This window comes from Nerophis lumbriciformis, linkage group LG15 (assembly GCF_033978685.3).
Source record: "Nerophis lumbriciformis linkage group LG15, RoL_Nlum_v2.1, whole genome shotgun sequence".
NCBI classification, from domain to species: domain Eukaryota; kingdom Metazoa; phylum Chordata; class Actinopteri; order Syngnathiformes; family Syngnathidae; genus Nerophis; species Nerophis lumbriciformis.
The window spans coordinates 28,080,001-28,099,970 of record NC_084562.2 but is presented as its reverse complement, the minus strand read 5'-3'; the positions used below and the strand labels follow the sequence as shown (position 1 = coordinate 28,099,970).

The following is a 19,970-nucleotide window of genomic DNA, read 5'->3' as shown; positions in this document are numbered from 1 at the left end:
TCATGATGACATCATTGAAGTCAAGTGATCACGATGACATCGTTGAAGTAACATGATCATGATGACATCATTGAAGTCAAGTGAACATGATGACATCATTGAAGTCAAGTGCTCATGATGACATCGTTGAAGTCAAGTGAACATGATGACATCGTTGAAGTCAAGTGAACATGATGACATCATTGAAGTCAAGTGCTCATGATGACATCGTTGAAGTCAAGTGAACATGATGACATCGTTGAAGTCAAGTGAACATGATGCAGCAGTGACAAAAGACCTTGAGGAAAAAAAGATGTGACCTTGAGGGAAAAGAGCCGTGACCTTGATGTAAAAAACCGTGACCTTGAGGGGGGAAGCCGTGACCTTGAGAAAAACTGTGACATTGAGGGGAAAATCCGTGACCTTGAGGGGGAAAAGCCGTGACCTTGAGGAAAAAGAGGTGATAGCAGCAAGAAAAAGAATAGAATGATTGAATTTTATTTGTCATTGAATATTTTCTAAATGTTGTGGAAGCAAGGAGTTGATCAGGAGTGAAGAAGATGGCAGCCATAAAGACAACATTTGCTTCCTGCTCATCTTCATGTCTCTGCAAGTCCAGTGTAAAAGTCTAGAAAAAGCTGAGAACCTGACCTAACCCCTGCAGGTATAAATATAGTAGAAAATAAGGCAGTTCTTTCAGTAGCATACAAAAGTTCACGTGATGACACTCACTCTCATCTCATCAAGACTAGGAACTCATGTTCTCCTCACTCTGATCACTAAGAAGAAGACAACCCATGTTCTCCTCACTCTGATCACTAAGAAGAAGACAACTCATGTTCTCCTCACTCTGATCACTAAGAAGAAGACAACTCATGTTCTCCTGACTCGATCACTAAGAAGAAGACAACTCATGTTCTCCTCACTCTGATGACTAAGAAGAAGACAACTCATGTTCTCCTCACTCTGATCACTAAGAAGAAGACAACTCATGTTCTCCTCACTCTGATCACTAAGAAGACAACTCATGTTCTCCTCACTCTGATCACTAAGAAGACAACTGATGTTCTCCTCACTCTGATCACTAAGAAGAAGACAACTCATGTTCTCCTCACTCTGATCATTAAGAAGAAGACAAGTGAAGATACAGCTAATCATGTGTGATGCCTTCAGGGTCACATCCCCGCAGGACAAAGCAGACATGTTGAAGTGTCATTCATATTTGGTCCAGTAGGGGCAGAGGGAGCAGTCCTGCTCTGTGAGTGCACATGACTGCAGGACCAAGAAGAGCACATCACCTGACTCAACACCTTTATTGGAACACCTGTGCACTCTCTTCATCCTCATCTTCTTCACAGGCGGGAGAGTTCATGTGAAAGTGAAATTAATCCATTACGTCTGTCCGACAGGTGCGTCCGTGTCCTGACCTCCTCCGACAGGTGTGTCCGTGTCCTGACCTCCTCCGACAGGTGTGTCCGGCTCCAAAGGTCTGCTTTCTTCTCCTCAGACCGGCTTTGGAGTCCAGCTGCGTGTCTCAAACATGCGCTTTTATTCTGAAGGAGCTCGCAGACTGTGAAGCTTTTGCTCGTCCAATTCTTTCCAGTACTTGAAGTTGTTGTCCAGGTGTTGCATCAGGTTGGGGAGGTCTGCGAAAGCTGCACACAACACATTGATATCATCATGCTGTGTATTGGTATCGTCATACGGTGCATTGGTATCGTCATACAGTGCATTGGTATCGTCATACGGCGCATTGGTATCATCATACTGCGCATTGGTATCGTCATACGGCGCATTGATATCGTCATTCGGCGTATTGATACCGTCATATGAACCATTGATACGTGATACCGCACATTGGTATCGTCATACAGTGCATTGATATCGTCATATGGTGCATTGATATCGTCTTACGGTGCATTGATATCGTCATACAGTGCATTGATACCATCATACGAACCATTGATACGTCATACCGCGCATTGGTATCGTCATATAGTGCATTGATATTGTCATACTGTGCATTGGTATCGTCATACGGCGCATTGATATCGTCATACGGCGCATTGATACCGTCATACGAACCATTGATACGTCATACCGCGCATTGGTATCGTCATATAGTGCATTGATATTGTCATACTGTGCATTGGTATCGTCATACGGTGCATTGGTATCGTCATACAGTGCATTGGTATCGTCATACAGTGCATTGGTATCGTCATACAGTGCATTGATACCGTCATACGAACCATTGATACGTCATACCGAGCATTGGTATCGTCATACAGTGCATTGATATCGTCATACGGTGCATTGATATCGTCATACGGTGCATTGATATCGTCATACAGTGCATTGATACCGTCATACGAACCATTGATACGTCATACCGCGCATTGGTATCGTCATATAGTGCATTGATATTGTCATACTGTGCATTGGTATCGTCATACGGTGCATTGGTATCGTCATCGTCATACAGTGCATTGATACCGTCATACCGCACATTGGTATCGTCATATAGTGCATTGATATTGCCATACTGTGCATTGGTATCGTCATACGGTGCATTGATATTGTCATACAGTGCATTGGTATCGTCATACAGTGCATTGGTATCGTCATACAGTGCATTGGTATCTTCATACTGTGCATTGATATCGTCATACAGTGCATTGGTATCTTCATACTGTGCATTGGTATTGTCATACAGTGCATTGGCATCTTCATACTGTGCATTGGTATCATCATACAGTGCATTGATATCGTCATACAGTGCATTGATATCGTCATGTATTTACCATGAATATAAACAAGTTGAAAAAGGTATTGGGGTGTTACCATTTAGTGGTCAATTGTACGGCTACCGTCCGAATGCAGCTGGGATAGGCTCCAGCACCCCCCGCAACCCCGAAAGGGACAAGCGGTAGAAAATGGATGGATGGATGTAGGGAATATGTACTGTACTGTGCAATCTACTAATAAAAGTTTCAATCAATCAATCAATCAATCATACGGTGCATTGATATCGTCATACGGTGCATTGATATTGTCATACAGTGCATTGATATCGTCATACGGTGTATTGATACCGTCATACGAACCATTTATACCGTCATACCGCGCATTGGTATCGTCATACAGTTCATTGATATCGTCATACGAACCATTGATATCGTCATACAGTGCATTGATATCGTCATACGATGTATTGATACCGTCATACGAACCATTTATACCGTCATACTGCGCATTGGTATCGTCATACAGTTCATTGATATCGTCATACGAACCATTGATATTGTCATACAGTGCATTGATATCATATGTCAATGATGAATAAATATGATTGTGTGTAAGAAAGATGAAATATGACATCATGAATAAGATGAAATATGACATCATTAATAAGATGAAATATGACATCATTCATAAGATGAAATATGACATCATGAATAAGATGAAATATGACATCATGAATAAGATGAAATATGACATCATTAATAAGATGAAATATGACATCATGAATAAGATGAAATATGACATCATTAATAAGATGAAATATGACATCATTCATAAGATGAAATATGACATCAATAAGATGAAATAGTGTATGACATCATGAATAAGATGAAATATGACATCATGAATAAGATGAAATATGACATCATTCATAAGATGAAATATGACATCATTAATAAGATGAAATATGACATCATTCATAAGATGAAATATGACATCAATAAGATGAAATAGTGTATGACATCATGAATAAGATGAAATATGACATCATGAATAAGATGAAACATGACATCATGAATAAGATGAAATATGACATCATTAATAAGATGAAATATGACATCATTCATAAGATGAAATATGACATCAATAAGATGAAATAGTGTATGACATCATGAATAAGATGAAATATGACATCATGAATAAGATGGAATATGACATCATTCATAAGATGAAATATGACATCATTAATAAGATGAAATATGACATCATTCATAAGATGAAATATGACATCAATAAGATGAAATAGTGTATGACATCATGAATAAGATGAAATATGACATCATGAATAAGATGAAATATGACATCATGAATAAGATGAAATATGACATCATTAATAAGATGAAATATGACATCATGAATAAGATGAAATATGACATCATGAATAAGATGAAATATGACATCATTAATAAGATGAAATATGACATCATTCATAAGATGAAATATGACATCAATAAGATGAAATATGACATCATTCATAAGATGAAATATGACATCAATAAGATGAGATAGTGTATGACATCATGAATAAGATGAAATATGACATTCATAAGATGAAATATGAGATGATGAATAAGATGAAATATGAGATGATGAATAAGATGAAATATGAGATGATGAATAAGATGAAATATGAGATGATGAATAATATGATGTATGAGATGGTGAATAAGATGAAATATGAGATGATGAATAATATGATGTATGAGATGGTGAATCAGGTCCTACCATCCCAGGCGTCGAACATGTCGGTGATGAAGTAGTCGATGAAGGAGATCTGAGACTTGGGGATGCTACAAGTCTTCCTGTCAAACACTGGCATCACCACTGGAAGACTTTGACTCTTCTCCTCCTCAGTCTGACAACACACACATCACTCTTTCACCTTCACTTCTTCAAACATCACTCTTTCACCTCCTCTTTACATCACCACTACCACTCACACACATGGACTTGTTTCTTCAGCATTGTCCACAGTCAGGACTTTGGGAAGGCCATTCTAAAACCTTCATTCTAGCCTGATTTAGCCATTCCTTGACCACTTTTGAGGTGTGTTTGGGGTCATTGTCCTGTCTTGGCTAGGGAGACATTGTGCTTTTGTTATGGCTAGTGAGGGGGAAGGAAAGAGAGGTTTTTGGCGTTGGGAAGACAGACCATTTTGGGGTGTGCGGGATAGAAGGTCCGAGGGTTAGACTGGTCTCAATCATATTTATATGTTGTCAAAGCTTTGAGAATATATACAACAAAATACCTATTCTGTCTCTGGTGGTTTTTCAACTCAGCTTTAAGTGTCGGAAAGAACTTGGGAGCGAATTGGACAACTTGAATTCCCTGGGAGGAAAAACTGGTCCAAAACGCAACAAATTGGGGGCTCGTCCGGGCGACACGCTGAGAATTGGACACCTCTTACACTCTTCTGGACAGACTCACGAGTGGCCAAACAAAAACAAGGTAAGCAGAGCCTTTTTCTAAAATCTGCTTTAGGAGTCTGTCTTGAAGTATGTAAGTCAAACACTGTTTGTACCCCAGACACAGAGTGGACATTTTGATAGATTGGTTTCATTTTGCCTTGTCCGTCATTGCATATGGTGGCCAACTCATGTCATTGCGTCTTAAATCTTTCACCTGTGACTAGAAGGGTTGGAGGTTCAAGTCCTTTCGTATGATATATTCTTGGGTTAGAGTCCGTTTGAATAATACGATAAAGATGGAGGTTCAAGTCCTTTCGTATGTTATATTCTTGGGTTAGAGTCCGTTTGAATAATACGATAAAGATGGAGGTTCAAGTCCTTTCGTATGTTATATTCTTGGGTTAGAGTCCGTTTGAATAATACGATAAAGATGGAGGTTCAAGTCCTTTCGTATGTTATATTCTTGGGTTAGAGTCCGTTTGAATAATACGATAAAGATGGAGGTTCAAGTCCTTTCGTATGTTATATTCTTGGGTTAGAGTCCGTTTGAATAATACGATAAAGATGGAGGTTCAAGTCCTTTCGTATGTTATATTCTTGGGTTAGAGTCCGTTTGAATAATACGATAAAGATGGAGGTTCAAGTCCTTTCGTATGTTATATTCTTGGGTTAGAGTCCGTTTGAATAATACGATAAAGATGGAGGTTCAAGTCCTTTCATATGATATATTCTTGGGTTAGAGTCCGTTTGAATAATACGATAAAGATGGAGGTTCAAGTCCTTTCGCATGTTATATTCTTGGGTTAGAGTCCGTTTGAATAATACGATAAAGATGGAGGTTCAAGTCCTTTCGTATGTTATATTCTTGGGTTAGAGTCCGTTTGAATAATACGATAAAGATAGATTACCGTGACGGGCTGCTTCACTGACGAGTAAGCAAATAGTCGGGTGTGGCTCGCCCTGGGGGTTTGGTCTCCCCTAAAAGAGTTCTGGGTTCAAGTCCTTTTGTTTGATACAATAAAGAGCACAGGTGAAGATTGAGAAAAAATAGACGAGATGGCCACGGAATGTGATGGCGGTGGGGGGGGGGGGGGGGGTGGGGGGGGGGGGTGTGTGTGTGTGTGTGTGATGAATGTACTGTTGTCAACAATGAAATTGGCAGGTAGAGTTTAGGGGGAGACTGTCGGTGTTGCTGTCGCTTTCGGGGACGTCTGGGGGGGAGGCCAGCTAATAGTCAAGTGAGTCGAAAAATAAGGGTTAAGAGGGAGTTTACAATACTCGAAAAGTCGTGAACTCAAACGTTTGGTAAATAAAGAAAAGTAACTGGAAGTTTTATGTTAAAGTGAGACGCAGTAAGAAAAAAAAAAAAAAAAAAAAAAAAAAAAAAAAAAGGTTGCGTTTTGGACCAGTTTTTCCTCCCAGGGAATTCAAGTTGTCCAATTCGCTCCCAAGTTCTTTCCGACACTTAAAGCTGAGTTGAAAAACCACCAGAGACAGAATAGGTATTTTGTTGTATATATTCTCAAAGCTTTGACAACATATAAATATGATTGAGACCAGTCTAACCCTCGAACCTTCTATCCCGCACACCCCAAAATCGTCTGTCTTCCCAACGCCAAAAACCTCTCTTTCCTTCCCCCTCACTAGCCATAACAAAAGCACAATGTCTCCCTAGCCATAATACATTCCAACAAACTCAAGGTTCTCACACATAGTATGCTTGCTGACAGAGCATCAAGAGAATAAATGGAAAAAGACGAGCTGTTTTCAAATATGACTAATAAATGAAAGAAGTACAACTTAAATTCGGATATATGTAAATATCTGCCTCCGACAACACCCAACTGCGCCCAAGACCCAACCTCCGGGCTGATGATTTTAGCTTGTCCTGAACAATTTGGAGCTAATCCTCCTTTTTCATTGTCCCATTTAAAGCAGCAGTTCCATTGGCAGCAAAACAGGCCCAGAGCATAATACTACCACCACCATGCTTGACGGTAGGCATGGTGTTCCTGGGATTAAAGGCCTCACCAAACATATCGCTGGGTATTGTGGCCAAACAGCTCCATTTTTGTTTCATCTGACCACAGAACTTTCCTCCAGAAGCAAAAAAATGGAGGTGTTTGGCCACAATACCCAAAGTCCTGACTTAAAGGTGTGGACAATGCTGAAGAAACAAGTCCATGACAGAAAAGCAACACATTTAGCTGAACTGCAGCAATTTAGTGGTCAAGAGGAGTGGTCAAAAATTGTAAGTGCACCTCACCTGTGCAAGGTAGTCCTCACCTGTGCAAAGTAGTCCTCACCTGTGCAAGGTAGTCCTCACCTGTGCAAAGTACTCCTCTGAGATGCGCCCCGCCCACTGGATGCAGAGCTGCAGAGGTCTGCAGGGGTTGGAGATGTCAGCACACTTGATGAGCATCCTCTTCACCAGGATGCGGTTCTCTGGAGACCTCACAATACTCTTCACACACTCTTCTGTGTCCTGGAGGGCAAACAGTATCAACACTGAAAGCAATTTGACATTAATACTAATATTAATATGACATGATACTAGTATGACTAATATGACATAATACTAGTATGACTAATATGACATAATACTAGTATGACCATGAATATGAATGTATGTATATATATATATATCTCACCAGGTTGTCGTCCAGAGCAGCCAAAGGTTTGTTGATGCTGTTGACAAACTTGTTGACGTGTTCAAAGTGTTTTGTCATCTCAGTGGCCAGAACCATGTCGATGATGGCTTGTCTCAACGTGCGGTACTCATTCCTGCATATAATAACAATCATAATAATAATCATTCCTGCATATAATAACAATCATAATAATCATCATCAATGGCCTGTCCCAACGTGCAGTTCTCATTCCTGCATATACAGTAATAACAATATTCATCACAATAATAATCAATGGCCTGTCTCAGCATGTAAGTGAAATATGTATCATATATGAGTCATTGTAGAGATTATAATAAGTGAAATATGTATCATATATGAATCATTGTAGAGATTATAATAAGTGAAATATGTATCATATATGAGTCATTGTAGAGATTATAATAAGTGAAATATGTATCATATATGAGTCATTGTAGAGATTATAATAAATGAAATATGTATCATATATGAGTCATTGTAGAGATTATAATAAGTGAAATATGCATCATATATGAGTCATTGTAGAGATTATAGTAAGTGAAATATGTATCATATATGAGTCATTGTAGAGATTATAAATTAAATATGCATCATATATGAGTCATTGTAGAGATTATAATAAGTGAAATATGTATCATATATGAGTCATTGTAGAGATTATAATAAGTGAAATATGTATCATATATGAGTCATTGTAGAGATTATAATAAATTAAATATGCATCATATATGAGTCATTGTAGAGATTATAATAAGTGAAATATGTATCATATATGAGTCATTGTAGAGATTATAATAAGTGAAATATGTATCATATATGAGTCATTGTAGAGATTATAATAAGTGAAATATGTATCATATATGAGTCATTGTAGAGATTATAATAAGTGAAATGGTTCATTGATGAACAAATAAGTGTAATTTCTTCCCTTTTAGGATATAACAACTTTATGTTTTCATTGTTTATGTGTAAGAATCAACTTTGTGTACATTATTGTTCTTATTATTGTTATTATTTGTCTTCTGTTGTTGTTAGTTAACAAAGTCAAAGATGAATTGAACTCATGTTGCATACACAAACAGCAAATAGAATAACTCAAATAGTAGTGAGTACTTTCAAATAGTACACAACATGCACACATCATAATTCATAAATACATCACCTGCACACAACCTATACTGTACTATAGTACATTATACTGTACTATAGTACAGTATAATGCACTACAGTACATTATACTGTACTATAGTACATGTCAAGTACACACAGTGTAATGTTAATAATAATACTAATAATAGTGTAAAGTACACAGAGGTGTAATATTAATACATAGTACATGTGAAGTACACACAGGTGTAATATTATTATTATTATTCAAATGAATAATAATAATGATAATACACAGTACATGTAAAGTACTCACAAGTGTAATAATAATAACAACAATAATATTAGTATCATTAATAACAATAATAATAATAATACATAGTACATGTGAAGTACTCACAGGTGTAATAATAATAACAACAATAATATTAGTATTATTAATAACAATAATAATACTACATAGTACATGTAAAGTACTCACAGGTGTAATATTAATAATAATATTAATAATAATATTAATAAACCTGCCTTCCGCCCGAATGCAGCTGAGATAGGCTCCAGCACCCCTGACACCCCGAAAGGGACAAGCGGTAGAAAATGGATGGATAATACTAATACATAGTACATGTAAAGTACTCCCAGGTGTAACAATAACAATAACAATGTGCACCTCTCCATGTTCTTGAAGATGTTGCACTTGTCGTCTCTGGTGGAGATCTGGAATGCGAGCGCGGCGTGATGACTCTCCAGCACCGCCGTGTCGTTGTACAAGATGGCCAGCTCACTTCCTGCGTTACACAGGAAGCTGTTGGTGCGACCCGGGTGGTCCACGTCGTGCACGCTGGCCGCAATCAGCGCCGCCACCTCGTCCATGGGATCCAGGCTTTGCTGTGGGGGCAAACAAAACCAAGTGGAAAAGCATAGTACACACAATACATCTGGCTGCCACGTCAAGTACACATGACCAGCAACCAAGTACACATGACTAGAAACCAAGTACACATGACCAGCAACCAAGTACACATGAACAGCAACCAAGTACACATGACTAGAAACCAAGTACACATGACCAGCAACCAAGTACACATGAACAGCAACCAAGTACACATGACTAGAAACCAAGTACACATGACCAGCAACCAAGTACACATGAACAGCAACCAAGTACACATGACTAGAAACCAAGTACACATGACTAGAAACCAAGTACACATGACCAGCAACCAAGTACACATGACCAGCAACCAAGTACACATGACTAGAAACCAAGTACACATGACCAGCAACCAAGTACACATGACCAGCAACCAAGTACACATGACTAGAAACCAAGTACACATGACCAGCAACCAAGTACATATGAACAGCAACCAAGTACACATGACTAGAAACCAAGTAGACATGACTAGAAACCAAGTACACATGACCAGCAACCAAGTACACATGACTAGAAACCAAGTACACATGAACAGCAACCAAGTACACATGACTAGAAACCAAGTACACATGACCAGCAACCAAGTACACATGACTAGAAACCAAATACACATGACCAGCAACCAAGTACACATGACCAGCAACCAAGTACACATGACTAGAAACCAAGTACACATGACCAGCAACCAAGTACACATGAACAGCAACCAAGTACACATGACTAGAAACCAAGTACACATGACTAGAAACCAAGTACACATGACTAGAAACCAAGTACACATGACCAGCAACCAAGTACACATGAACAGCAACCAAGTACACATGACCAGCAACCAAGTACACATGAACAGCAACCAAGTACACATGACTAGAAACCAAGTACACATGACCAGCAACCAAGTACACATGACTAGAAACCAAGTACACATGACCAGCAACCAAGTACACATGAACAGCAACCAAGTACACATGACCAGCAACCAAGTACACATGAACAGCAACCAAGTACACATGACTAGAAACCAAGTACACATGACCAGCAACCAAGTACACATGAACAGCAACCAAGTACACATGACTAGAAACCAAGTACACATGAACAGCAACCAAGTACACATGACCAGCAACCAAGTACACATGACCAGCAACCAAGTACACATGACTAGAAACCAAGTACACATGACCAGCAACCAAGTACACATGACTAGAAACCAAGTACACATGACCAGCAACCAAGTACACATGAACAGCAACCAAGTACACATGACTGGAAACCAAGTACACATGAACAGCAACCAAGTACACATGACTAGAAACCAAGTACACATGACTAGAAACCAAGTACACATGAACAGCAACCAAGTACACATGACTAGAAACCAAGTACACATGACTAGAAACCAAGTACACATGAACAGCAACCAAGTACACATGACTAGCAACCAAGTACACATGAACAGCAACCAAGTACACATGACTAGAAACCAAGTAGACATGACTAGAAACCAAGTACACATGACCAGCAACCAAGTACACATGACTAGAAACCAAGTACACATGACCAGCAACCAAGTACACATGACTAGAAACCAAGTACACATGACCAGCAACCAAGTACACATGACTAAAAACCAAGTACACATGACCAGCAACCAAGTACACATGACCAGCAACCAAGTACACATGAACAGCAACCAAGTACACATGACTAGAAACCAAGTACACATGACTAGAAACCAAGTACACCTGAACAGCAACCAAGTACACATGACTAGAAACCAAGTACACATGACCAGCAACCAAGTACACATGACTAGAAACCAAGTACACATGACTAGAAACCAAGTACACATGACTAGAAACCAAGTACACATGACCAGCAACCAAGTACACATGAACAGCAACCAAGTACACATGACTAGAAACCAAGTACACATGAACAGCAACCAAGTACACATGACTAGAAACCAAGTACACATGACTAGAAACCAAGTACACATGAACAGCAACCAAGTACACATGACCAGTAACCAAGTACACATGACCAGCAACCAAGTACACATGACCAGCAACCAAGTACACATGAACAGCAACCAAGTACACATGACTAGAAACCAAGTACACATGACCAGCAACCAAGTACACATGACCAGCAACCAAGTACACATGACCAGCAACCAAGTAGACATGACTAGAAACCAAGTACACATGACCAGCAACCAAGTACACATGACTAGAAACCAAGTACACATGACCAGCAACCAAGTACACATGACCAGCAACCAAGTACACATGACCAGCAACCAAGTACACATGACTAGAAACCAAGTACACATGACCAGCAACCAAGTACACATGAACAGCAACCAAGTACACATGACTAGAAACCAAGTACACATGACTAGAAACCAAGTACACCTGAACAGCAACCAAGTACACATGACTAGAAACCAAGTACACATGACTAGAAACCAAGTACACCTGAACAGCAACCAAGTACACATGACTAGAAACCAAGTACACATGACCAGCAACCAAGTACACATGACTAGAAACCAAGTACACATGACCAGCAACCAAGTACACATGAACAGCAACCAAGTACACATGACCAGCAACCAAGTACACATGACTAGAAACCAAGTACACATGACCAGCAACCAAGTACACATGACTAGAAACCAAGTACACATGACTAGAAACCAAATACACCTGAACAGCAACCAAGTACACATGACTAGAGACCAAGTACACATGACTAGAGACCAAGTACACATGACTAGAGACCAAGTACACATGACCAGCAACCAAGTACACATGAACAGCAACCAAGTACACATGACTAGAAACCAAGTACACATGAACAGCAACCAAGTACACATGACTAGAAACCAAGTACACATGACTAGAAACCAAGTACACATGACCAGCAACCAAGTACACATGACTAGAAACCAAGTACACATGACCAGCAACCAAGTACACATGAACAGCAACCAAGTACACATGACTAGAAACCAAGTACACATGACTAGAAACCAAGTACACATGACTAGAAACCAAGTACACATGACCAGCAACCAAGTACACATGAACAGCAACCAAGTACACATGACCAGCAACCAAGTACACATGAACAGCAACCAAGTACACATGACTAGAAACCAAGTACACATGACCAGCAACCAAGTACACATGACTAGAAACCAAGTACACATGACCAGCAACCAAGTACACATGAACAGCAACCAAGTACACATGACCAGCAACCAAGTACACATGAACAGCAACCAAGTACACATGACTAGAAACCAAGTACACATGACCAGCAACCAAGTACACATGACCAGCAACCAAGTACACATGACTAGAAACCAAGTACACATGACCAGCAACCAAGTACACATGAACAGCAACCAAGTACACATGACTAGAAACCAAGTAGACATGACTAGAAACCAAGTACACATGACCAGCAACCAAGTACACATGACTAGAAACCAAGTACACATGACCAGCAACCAAGTACACATGACTAGAGACCAAGTACACATGACTAGAAACCAAGTACACATGACCAGCAACCAAGTACACATGAACAGCAACCAAGTACACATGACTAGAAACCAAGTAGACATGACTAGAAACCAAGTACACATGACCAGCAACCAAGTACACATGACTAGAAACCAAGTACACATGACCAGCAACCAAGTACACATGACTAGAGACCAAGTACACATGACTAGGAACCAAGTACACATGAACAGCAACCAAGTACACATGACTAGAAACCAAGTACACATGACTAGAAACCAAGTACACCTGAACAGCAACCAAGTACACATGACTAGAGACCAAGTACACATGACTAGAAACCAAGTACACATGACCAGCAACCAAGTACACATGAACAGCAACCAAGTACACATGACTAGAAACCAAGTACACATGAACAGCAACCAAGTACACATGACTAGAAACCAAGTACACATGACTAGAAACCAAGTACACATGAACAGCAACCAAGTACACATGACTAGAAACCAAGTACACATGAACAGCAACCAAGTACACATGACTAGAGACCAAGTACACATGACTAGAGACCAAGTACACATGACTAGAGACCAAGTACACATTTCATCACTATAAAAAGTACAATACACATATTGTGAAATAAATATCAATATGAAATATTATTTGATGAAATAATAATACCTTGACTCTGTCCTTGCACAGGAAGTAGGCGGTGGCGTGCAGCACGTCGGCGGCGTGGGAGGAGTTGTGGTAAGAGTTGGAGGAGTGGTAGTTGGACTCGATGTTGGACAACCAGGAGCGCAGAACATTCTCAGGACAGTTGAGGTGCTCACACACTCCAAACCGAGAGAAGATCTTCAAACCTAAGAAGGTCAAAGGTCTGCTGGGACAAACATTCTTTATTGACAACAAAGCAGAAATGATTCACAATATTCACTAGAGATGTCTGATAATGGCTTCTTTGTCCAACTCTTAATGACCCATTCTGATATCAAGCAATACTGATAAATACAGTGCTGGAATCAACACATTATTATGCCTCATTCTGTTGTGATGTCACGTTGGATGCATTAAACTACGTTTGAATTTGACCAAGCAACCCCCCCGTACCAAAAAGCCCTTGATGAAAGCGGTTACAATTTCACCCTCACCTATGAACCCACGCCAGGAAACCAACCAAAAAAGAACAGAAAACGAAACGACATCATCTGGTACAACCCCCCATACAGCAAAAACGTCACAACTAACATTGGCCACAAATTCCTCACTCTGATTGACAAACACTTCCCCAAAGGCAACACCCTAAGAAAAGTATTCAACAAGAACAACATTAAATTGAGCTACAGCTGTATGAACAATATACGACAAATCATCTCAAACCACAACAAAACAATTGCAAATGAGCCGTCGGCCCCCGGACAGAGCGACTCCAAAACCAACAAAGGCTGCAACTGCCGCAAGAAACCTGATTCAGAATCAGAATCAGAATCAGAATCAGCTTTATTGTCATTACGCAAGGTAACGAGATTGAGGCCATTCCATACAGTGCGATGTGTGCGTGCTAGAAAAACAATGTGCAAATATATAAAAATATGAAAAATGTAGAAGTGCAATGAATATGGTGTGAAATGAATATATACATGAAAAAAAAACAAAAAAAAAACAGGGTGGTTGGTGGAATGGGTTATTGCACCGAAGAGAAGGCAGTTATGAGGGACAATGGGGCAGTCCGTTCAGGATGGTTATGGCCCTGGGGAAGAAGCTGTTCTTTAGCCTGTTTGTTTTGGTTTTAATGCACCTGTAGCGCTTCCCAGAGGGCAGCAGGTGGAACAGGTCAGAGCCAGGGTGGGTGCTGTCCTTGATGATGGCACTGGCTCTGTTGAGGCAGCGGGAGGTGTAGATGTCCGTCAGAGAGGGGAGAGGGCGGCCGATGATCTTCTGAGCCGTCTTGACCACTCTTTGCAGCCTCTCCCTGTCTGCTGCAGTGCAGCTGCCGTACCATACCGTAATACAGTAGGTCAGCAGGCTCTCGATGGACGAGCGGTAGAAGGTCAGCAGCAGGTCAGGCTTCAGGTTGTACTTCCCGAGGACTCTAAGGAAGTGTAGCCGCTGCTGAGCCTTCTTGATGATTGATGTGGTGTTGACTGTCCAGGAGAAGTCATTAGAGATGTGGACTCCAAGGTACCTGAGGGTGTGGACCCTCTCTACACGCTCGCCGTTGATGTAGAGGGGGGCAGGGTCGGTGCTGCTCCTCCTGAAGTCGACGATGATCTCTCTGGTCTTGCTGGTGTTGAGAGCGAGGTTGTTCTCCGAAGACCAGGCCGTCAGCTTCAGGACCTCCTCTCTGTAGGCAGCCTCGTCACCCCTGGAGATGAGCCCGACCACTGTGGTATCGTCGGCGAACTTGACGGTAAGGTTGTCACTGTGGGCCGGACTGCAGTCATGGGTGTAAAGGCAGTAGAGGAGGGGGCTCAGCACACAGCCCTGTGGGGAGCCGATGCTCAGCGTGCGGGAGGATGAGAGGTGCGGGCCAAGTCTCACATTCTGGGGTCGGTCCGTTAGGAAGTCCCTTATACAGGCGTTTGTGAGATTGCCCTCTCAACGGGGGGTGCTTACAAACATCAGTTGTTTACCAATCTAAGGTAACACGTAAGGACATTAACACATCCGACACATATGTAGGATTAACCGAGGGAGAGTTCAAAACCAGATGGAACAATCACAAGGCTTCTTTCAGGAACCAAAACCTGCGGAATACCACAGAACTCAGCAAACACATTTGGGACCTCAAAAGACAATAATGTTGAATATTCAATAACATGGCAAATTCTTGCATCCAGCACACCTTACAATAGTGGTAATAAAAGATGCAACCTATGCTTGAAAGAGAAACTGTTTATTATTTACCGTCCAGACCTGTCATCCCTCAACAAGCGCAGCGAAATTGTATCAGCATGCCGCCACTGACGGAAACACCTCCTAGGTAACACATGAGCCAATCACCACGCCCCTACGCCAGCCTGTACCCACCCACTCTGTGCCCTATATAAACCATGGTATGTGAATGCTTCCATTAAAATCTCCTGATGATTGAGGGAACCCCTCATGAAACAGGCCTGTAGAGATGGACAAATTTCACCACACCTAGTGTGTGTGACAATCATTGCTACTTTAACTTCACTTTAACTTTACACATACAAACTGTAGCACATAAAAAAGCACATTTAATTAAAAAAAAAAACGTTATTATGGTCTTACCTTTACTTATAAATGAAGTCCATGCGCCACTGTTGTGCTGGATTAATGCACCCTTGACGGGAGTGTTATATCAACTAAAGCCCTCACTTAAACTTTCCATGTGCAAGATTGAATCTTGCACATTTCAAAAACCTCCGCTCCACTACAACATGTCATCACTTCCGCTCTTAGCGCCTTCAAAATAAGAGCTCAAGGCATATACCGTATAACAGCGCATAACAGGAACTTAACATCACAAAGAGGAAAGCCCATGAAAATAGGTTACAAAAGTTATTTAATAAGAAGCCAAAAAGTGCAAAAACAATAATGTTCGTGTTGGAGGAGTTGTGAATTATTAGCTTTTGCCATACTACCACACCAAACTCCACCCTAGCTTTTGCCATACTGCCACACCAAACTCCACCCTAGCTTTTGCCATACTGCCACACCAAACTCCACCCTAGCTTTTGCCATACTGCCACACCAAACTCCACCCTAGCTTTTGCCATACTGCCACACCAAACTCCACCCTAGCTTTTGCCATACTGCCACACCAAACTCCACCCTAGCTTTTGCCATACTGCCACACCAAACTCCACCGTAGCTTTTGCCATACTGCCACACCAAACTCCACCCTAGCTTTTGCCATACTGCCACACCAAACTCCACCCTAGCTTTTGCCATACTGCCACACCAAACTCCACCCTAGTTTTTGCCATACTGCCACACCAAACTCCACCCTAGCTTTTGCCATACTACCACACCAAACTCCACCCTAGCTTTTGCCATACTGCCACACCAAACTCCACCCTAGCTTTTGCCATACTACCACACCAAACTCCACCCTAGTTTTTGCCATACTGCCACACCAAACTCCACCCTAGCTTTTGCCATACTACCACACCAAACTCCACCCTAGCTTTTGCCATGCTGCCACACCAAACTCCACCGTAGCTTTTGCCATACTGCCACACCAAACTCCACCGTAGCTTTTGCCATACTGCCACACCAAACTCCACCCTAGCTTTTGCCATACTGCCACACCAAACTCCACCCTAGCTTTTGCCATCCTGCCACACCAAACTCCACCCTAGCTTTTGCCATACTGCCACACCAAACTCCACCCTAGTTTTTGCCATACTGCCACACCAAACTCCACCGTAGCTTTTGCCATACTGCCACACCAAACTCCACTGTAGCTTTTGCCATACTACCACACCAAACTCCACCCTAGCTTTTGCCATACTACCACACCAAACTCCACCCTAGCTTTTGCCATACTGCCACACCAAACTCCACCCTAGCCTTTTACTTTTTGAAACCGATACTGATCATTTCCGATATTACATTTTAAAGCATTTATCGGACGATAATATTGGCAGGCTGATGTTATCAGACATCTCTAATATTAACTTATAAATAATGTCATTGATTAACAATGAAATATAAATATTCTGCATAGTAAATCAATCATGTCAGCGATTAATAATGAAATATAAATATTCTGTAGGCACCGTTTCATGGTGGCAGCTTCCAAGTTGAAGATGTCAAAGTCCCAGCAGTCCTCGCTCTCCATGGTCTGAGCGATGTGAGGAGGGATGTCGTTGAGGGAAAGAGGAGCGGTCAGCTGACTGGGGATGTGATGCGGCTCTGAGATGATAATATTCCACAAAGGTTGTTAACACAAAAATAATATTCCACAAAGGTTATTAACACAAAAATAATATTCCACAAAGGTTATTGACACAAAAATAATATTACACAAAGGTTATTAACACAAAAATAATATTCCACAAAGGTTATTAACACAAAAATAATATTCCACAAAGGTTATTAACACAAAAATAATATTCCACAAAGGTTATTAACACAAAAATAATATTCCACAAAGGTTAACACAAAAATAATATTCCACAAAGGTTAACACAAAAATAATATTCCACAAAGGTTATTAACACAAAAATAATATTCCACAAAGGTTATTAACACAAAAATAATATTCCACGAAGGTTATTAACACAAAAGTAATATTCCACAAAGGTTATTAACACAAAAATAATATTCCACAAAGGTTATTAACACAAAAATAATATTCCACAAAGGTTGTTAACACAAAAATAATATTCCACAAAGGTTATTAACACAAAAATAATATTCCACAAAGGTTATTAACACAAAAATAATATTCCACAAAGGTTAACACAAAAATAATATTCCACAAAGGTTATTAACACAAAAATAATATTCCACAAAGGTTAACACAAAAATAATATTCCACAAAGGTTATTAACACAAAAATAATATTCCACAAAGGTTGTTAACACAAAAATAATATTCCACAAAGGTTGTTAACACAAAAATAATATTCCACAAAGGTTATTAACACAAAAATAATATTCCACAAAGGTTATTAACACAAAAATAATATTCCACAAAGGTTGTTAACACAAAAATAATATTCCACAAAGGTTGTTAACACAAAAATAATATTCCACAAAGGTTATTAACACAAAAATAATATTCCACAAAGGTTATTAACACAAAAATAATATTCCACAAAGGTTGTTAACACAAAGATAATATTCCACAAAGGTTGTTAACACAAAAATAATATTCCACAAAGGTTGTTAACACAAAAATAATATTCCACAAAGGTTGTTAACACAAAAATAATATTCCACAAAGGTTATTAACACAAAAATAATATTCCACAAAGGTTGTTAACACAAAAATAATATTCCACAAAGGTTGTTAACACAAAAATAATATTCCACAAAGGTTGTTAACACAAAAATAATATTCCACAAAGGTTGTTAACACAAAAATAATATTCCACAAAGGTTATTAACACAAAAATAATATTCCACAAAGGTTATTAACACAAAAATAATATTCCACAAAGGTTATTAACACAAAAATAATATTCCACAAAGGTTATTAACACAAAAATAATATTCCACAAAGGTTGTTAACACAAAAATAATATTCCACAAAGGTTGTTAACACAAAAATATTCCACAAAGGTTATTAACACAAAAATAATATTCCACAAAGGTTATTAACACAAAAATAATATTCCACAAAGGTTATTAACACAAAAATAATATTCCACAAAGGTTGTTAACACAAAAATAATATTCCACAAAGGTTGTTAACACAAAAATAATATTCCACAAAGGTTATTAACACAAAAATAATATTCCACAAAGGTTATTAACACAAAAATAATATTCCACAAAGGTTAACACAAAAATAATATTCCACAAAGGTTATTAACACAAAAATA

General features: G+C 39.7%; 1 protein-coding gene across 4 annotated transcripts in view; it reads right to left on the bottom strand.

Annotated features, from left to right (window-relative positions):
- Window positions 1-731: 731 nt before the first annotated feature.
- pde8a (phosphodiesterase 8A) overlaps window positions 732-19,970 on the bottom strand; it is a 71,971-nt gene continuing 52,732 nt past the window's right edge. The window contains exons 16-23 of one of the 4 annotated variants that reach the window (XR_009816779.1): window positions 18,199-18,334; window positions 14,129-14,330; window positions 9,642-9,859; window positions 7,844-7,976; window positions 7,519-7,677; window positions 4,510-4,639; window positions 1,419-1,634; window positions 732-1,388 (exon numbers count right to left, since the gene is read on the bottom strand). Coding sequence is in view for 3 of the 4 variants with exons in the window: in XM_061974667.1 (XP_061830651.1) it covers window positions 1,528-1,634; window positions 4,510-4,639; window positions 7,519-7,677; window positions 7,844-7,976; window positions 9,642-9,859; window positions 14,129-14,330; window positions 18,199-18,334 (1,085 nt within the window). In the remaining variant the exon portion in view is untranslated. Of the gene's footprint in view, window positions 1,635-4,509; window positions 4,640-7,518; window positions 7,701-7,843; window positions 7,977-9,641; window positions 9,860-14,128; window positions 14,331-18,198; window positions 18,335-19,970 lie in introns of those variants that run through there. The other 3 variants (XM_061974667.1, XM_061974668.1, XM_061974670.1) reach the window with 3 other exon arrangements.